The sequence below is a fragment of the Coffea arabica genome, chromosome 2e, assembly GCF_036785885.1.
Source record: "Coffea arabica cultivar ET-39 chromosome 2e, Coffea Arabica ET-39 HiFi, whole genome shotgun sequence".
Taxonomy (NCBI): Eukaryota; Viridiplantae; Streptophyta; class Magnoliopsida; order Gentianales; family Rubiaceae; genus Coffea; species Coffea arabica.
In genome coordinates this window covers 13938104-13944244 of record NC_092313.1, presented here as the reverse complement: position 1 = coordinate 13944244, position 6141 = coordinate 13938104, and the positions used below count along the sequence as shown (strand labels likewise).

The following is a 6141-nucleotide window of genomic DNA, read 5'->3' as shown; positions in this document are numbered from 1 at the left end:
AAAAATTTTGTTGAGCAAATGGATGCATTAATGTCTGAATGACAAATTTTATTCTATTTTATTCAGCTGCTTTTTTTTTTGGTTATTTAAGTGCTAGGCGTTAGAATTTTATTTTATTTTTTTTTGGCCTTTTTGCCTTGTCATTGGATCATTAGAATATGCAATAAAGCTTACATTTCTTTTGCTCAATTTTAAAAGCAATCAACCGTTACTTTTATGTCTGGTTCTCCTTATTTCCCTCTTATTTTCCTACGAGTCAATAATGCAATCCTTTTCAACTTCTCTACTTTTTTCCAATTACCGAATCAGATTAGATAGTTGTTTTTTCCCTTAATGTTTGGTTGTCCTTGACAACAATCTCAACCATGTGCTGAATTATCAATTGTACTTCATTATTTCATAACCATTAGATTGAAAACACAAAGTACTGGGTTAGTTTAGATATCATTGACTGGCTTTTTAGAAAAAATTATTATGAACAAACAAATTTTCAATCGTATAGTACACCCTGCTAGGTAGACTTGCAAGTGTTGCTCAGCTTCGTGTTGTTCGTGGTCTCGCAAAACATAGAGAAAACCTTTTTCAGTTTCTCGGTTTCTTGCCATTTGGTAATATGGGTTCTTCTCAAATTTTTCTTCAGCATACGTATCCCCTTTTACAAGTTACTATACTAACATATACAGTTTCTTTTACATGTTTTATGTTTTCATTTTGCAGTATTAACATGGTTGTCGATGACTGTTGCTTTGCTAATTACATCCCTTCAGGTTAATCACAATGCTTATAACTAACTTGCCTAATGTTTGATAGAAAACCGTTTAAGTTTGCTTCCTATTTATTTATGAGCTTAATCAGTAAACTATTAGTAGTTGCTTGCTATTTGAACAAGTCCTACAGTAGCTGCCGTTTATGTATAATAACTTATCACATAATGTACTTGAAAGTAGTCTCTTTTGTATTCGAAACCAAATCTGCTCACAAGCTGTAAATCCGTTCTATAAATAGATGTGCATTTATGACGGAAAAGAATTCCTGCACAAGTTCTTTGCATCGCTTTCCAATTCCTTTAACTATTTAACTTTTAAATACAAAAATCATGTAAATATCTATTGAACTAAACTTAAAAACTATTAATATATTACAAATGCATTGTTAATCGCATTGTTTTTCAATTTCTTTGCTTATATTTATCCAATCATATTATACATATAAATACATCATGTACTTTCCAATTACCAGATAAACAAACATTACAAAAGTTATTAACCTGAAAAAATCTTGAAAAAACAAATAATAATAATAATTTGTTAATGTACACAATTAACTAGACTCATTATATATATATATATATATATATATATATATATATATATATATATTGCAATTCACTATCAAATCACATTCCATTCCTCTGCCAACTCTAAAATCTCAAGACTGCACAATTTGATTTAAACATAATTAGAGTTTCAAAAACCCCCAAAAAATTCCATGTTCCACAGCCTCCACATTTTGAAAATGAAAAGGCAAAATTATAGCATATAAATTAGAAACAAACAATTAATCAACAAATCTAAATTTAATTAAATTTCTACTAAATTTTATCTATGATATCCACTTCAATTACTTATAAAATAAAGCAAAAAATTTTAAATAGCAAGAAGAAGTATAAGAATTCTTCACAGTACTCATTTAGCAATTTTGATTGAACGCATAAATTAATAGTATACTTATATCCAATATCTAATTTCTTTTCATTTTAATAATATACACACAATATGTATAGATTTAAAAATGACACTTAACTTAGGGATTTTTTTAAAAATTACCTACTCTTAAACACATTAAGATGGGCACTGGCTGCGTAGCATAGCAAAGACTTACTAGTATATATATAAGTACATGTAATAGACATTATTAGCCCGTGTCTGTTGTCTTAAATGCTAGCAAAACTGAGAGTATAATCATGAAGAAATTATCTCACTTGTATTTTTCCCTTGGACTCTTCTTGCTATGTTCTCTCTTATCTTGCTTAGCCATGGCCGCCCCCAACATTACCTCGGATCAATCAGCCCTTCTCTCATTGAAAGCCAAAATCACTGGGGATCCTCACGAAATCTTGGCAAGCAACTGGTCGGCTACTTCCTCAGTTTGTGACTGGAGAGGAGTCACTTGCGGCTCTCGCCACCGCAGAGTCACTGCCTTGAATATCTCCAACTTGGGCCTCACCGGCACCATTCCTCCACAACTGGGCAATCTCTCCTTTCTCATGTCCCTCGATATGAGCAGGAACAACTTTTACGGAGAACTTCCCCATGAATTGATTCGTCTGTCCAGGTTACGAGTCCTCAGTTTAGGCATTAACATGCTTGGCGGAAATATTCCCTCTTGGGTTGGTTCCTTCCAGCAACTCCGACAATTTTCTCTCAGAAACAATAGCTTTACCGGCTTTATCCCACCCTCTATCTCCAACATGTCAAAGCTAGAGACGTTCAATCTGCAGTTTAATTCTCTACAAGGAGCGATACCAATGGAGATTGGGAAATTAAACAAGTTGAAGCAAATAGTCCTGGACTATAATCAGCTTTCAGGTTCTTTGCCACTGGGGATGTTCAATATTTCTACATTGGAAATGATTGCTTTTCAAGGTAATAGCCTGTCTGGCAGTCTTTCATCCAGCATATGTTCCCGTCTTCAAGGACTCTCATGGCTTGACCTTTCCATTAACGAATTAAGTGGCATGATACCAGCATCCTTATCCAAATGTTCAAAGCTTCGTGTACTGGGGTTGTCACACAACAACTTTAGTGGAGTGATGCCGGAAGAAGTTGGGAACTTGACGGCACTCCAGGAACTATATCTTGGTTACAACGATTTAGAAGGTACCATCCTAACTCTTTGCATTTATGCTGAAATCAAGAAAAGAAAAAAGAGTTGCATATAACTAGTTAAATATCCTCAAACAAATAAATATTTTATTGATTAGTAATTTAAGACCGCCATTCAATTCTCTACTAGGGACAATTCTAATAGAGATTCGGAATCTAAACAAATTGAAGATATGTGGTAGTAAAAATCAAACCTTAAACATATGTGGTAGTAAAAAAGACCGTATAACATTTCCAGACGTAATAATCAAAATATGAATGACACAATCACCTCGGCAAACTACCAAAGCTTAGGCTTCCCTTTTTTTTTTTTTGTGTGAAGTTATATATATATATATAAGCTTGAATCTTTTTATATGGTTTTTTCTAGATTTTATCATGTTTGTAATTATTAATCTGCAAAAATATATGCATTTATCTGAAAGAAAAGCAATTCCATGTTGATTATATATGCAAATTTGCCTTTCTATTGTCTTCAAAGCCTATTGACTTAAATATCTCTTGGTTGTTGTGAAAGTATTTTATCTGAAAAAAAAATCAAATTAATCCGTAGCATGCACTAACATTTGTAAACGCTGTAACCCACCCACTAGGTAGTATTCCGCAAGAGCTTGGTAACCTAAAGCATCTTGAAGAACTTGATTTGGGCTCCAATAGCCTAACTGGATCGATACCAGCCCAAATATTCAACATCTCGACACTGCGAGTACTGCACCTATCGAGCAATACGCTTTCTGGAAGGCTTCCGTCATCCACGGGTTGTGGATTGATCAACCTTGAATGGCTTGTTCTCTTTTGGAATGAGTTTGATGGATTAATACCAGCGTCAATCTCAAATGCGTCTAAGCTGACTATTTTAGAGTTGCTGGGAAATAGATTCAGCGGTCCAGTTCCAAACTCTCTTGGAAACCTAAGACTTCTAACAAATTTGGATCTCGCTTATAATCATTTGACAACTGAACCTTCATCAAGAGAATTGAGCTTTATCAGTTACTTAACAAATTGTAAGTATCTGAAAGAATTAGCTTTTGCTGAAAATCCGCTGCACGGTTTTCTTCCGATGTCAGTTGGGAATCTCTCAACTTCTATGGAGAGCTTCTATGCATATGGTTGCGGAATCAAGGGAAGCATTCCCGATGCAATTGGGAATTTGAGCGGCCTAATCGTTTTGAGTCTATATGGAAATCACCTGAGTGGGCCCGTTCCGAGCACAATGGAATACTTGCAAAATCTTCAAGCATTGGGTTTGGAAGATAATCAATTAAGTGGTTCAATTCCAGATTGCATTTGCAAGTTAAAGAGATTGTACCATATCTATCTGGGGCAAAACCAGTTTCGTGGGTCAATGCCATCATGCTTAAATAATATTAGTTCCTTGGGAAAAATTGACTTTGCCGGGAACTTATTAGACTCAAGCATACCTGCTAGCTTGTGGAACCTCACTGATCTCTTGACGTTGAACCTGTCATATAATTCCTTGAGTGGTTCACTACCTTATGAAACTGGAAATCTGAAGGTAGTAACACTATTAGATTTGTCAGGAAATCACCTTAATGGGAATATTCCAAGTTCCTTAGGAGGCTTGCAAAGGTTAGCAACGCTTTCATTAGCACAAAATAAACTTCAGGGACCTGTTCCAGACTCTCTCAATCAGATGTTAAGCTTGGAATTTTTGGATCTATCCAATAATAATCTATCAGGTCCAATACCAAAGTCCTTGGAGACACTTTTATATCTCAAATACATTAATCTTTCTTTCAACCACTTAAGAGGAGAAATTCCCTCTAGTGGTCCTTTCATGAACTTCACATATGAATCATTCATGTCTAATGATGACTTGTGTGGCTCTCAGAGATTTCATGTTCCTCTATGTGGTTCTCCTCGGATTCACAAATCCAGTCAGAAGAAAGTATTTCATATGCTAGGCATTCTATCAGGTATTGCAGCAACAATAATTGCTCTTACAGCTGCTGCAATTTTAGTTTTAAGATGCCGAAGAAAGGATGGGATTTCAAGAAACACTGATTTGTTGCCCATGGGATTGCCAAAAATGATTTCATACTATGAACTTGTGCAAGCAACCAACGGTTATGATGAAAGCAATTTACTTGGCAAAGGGAGTTTTGGATCTGTATATAAGGGCATTTTGACGGATGGTACAGTTGTAGCTGTGAAAGTTTTCACTTTACTAGCAGAAGTCACTTCCGGGAGTTTTGATACAGAGTGTGAAGTTCTACGCAACCTTCGCCATAGAAACCTTACCAAAGTGATTGGTAGCTGCTCTAACTTGGACTTTAAAGCCTTGGTGCTTGATTATAAGTCCAATGGGAGCCTTGAGAAATGGTTGTACTCCCACAACCATTGCCTGGATCTGCTGCAAAGGATAAGCATAATGATGGATGTTGCTTCCGCATTGGAATATCTCCATTTTAGTTATACAACACCAGTGGTTCACTGCGATCTGAAACCTAGCAACATATTACTCGATGAAAGTATGGTTGCTCATGTGAGTGATTTTGGTATGGCAAAGTTTTTGGATGAAGAAAATAGTGTTCTACATACCAAGACACTTGCAACGCTTGGATACTTGGCACCAGGTTTGGCATATTTGACTTCTTTTTAGTTGCTTTTTTTAATCCGTTTTTTTCGTGAATTATATGTCAATCTTCCAAATTTTCTATTTTTTTTTTCGGTTTAAGCGTGATGTATTGCCTTTCATATCACAGAGTATGGACTTGAAGGGCAGGTGTCAACCAGAGTTGATGTGTATAGTTTTGGTATAGTTTTGATGGAAACCTTTTCAAGAATGAAGCCGAGTGATGAAATGTTCAAAGATGATGTGAGCCTGAAGAGTTGGATTGAAGAATCTCTGCCTAATGCAACAACTCAGGTTATAGATGCAAACTTACTGGGGCGGCAAGATGAGCATTTCAATGAGAAATTGGAGTGTATTTCAGTGATCTTCAAATTGGCTTTGAGTTGCTGTGCTGAATGCCCGCGAGATCGGACTAATATGAAGGATGTTGTGGCGGCACTTCAAAAGATAAAACGTCAACTTGAGTCTTTTCCGAATCTCTCGGCATGAGAGTACGTTCTTTTACTTAATCTAACTGATCAAGTTTGTTCCACTCAAATAATCTTTTCCAATGTCCTCTGTTGCAGGATGACGCCAAGATTTGAAACATGAAGCAAAATAAGTTATATTATCCACCTTAAGTATGCTGATATATCAATAATATATTATTAAGATGCCAAA

The 6141-nt window shown here is 35.6% G+C and overlaps 1 protein-coding gene across 1 annotated transcript; it reads left to right on the top strand.

Annotated features, from left to right (window-relative positions):
- The first annotated feature begins 1932 nt into the window (after nucleotides 1-1932).
- On the top strand, nucleotides 1933-6141 carry LOC113728622 (uncharacterized). The gene is made up of 4 exons (XM_072079091.1): nucleotides 1933-2879; nucleotides 3479-5482; nucleotides 5612-5972; nucleotides 6048-6141. The coding sequence occupies exons 1-3, from the start codon at nucleotides 1964-1966 to the stop codon at nucleotides 5968-5970; spliced, it is 3279 nt and encodes a 1092-aa protein (XP_071935192.1). The 5' UTR covers nucleotides 1933-1963; the 3' UTR covers nucleotides 5971-5972; nucleotides 6048-6141.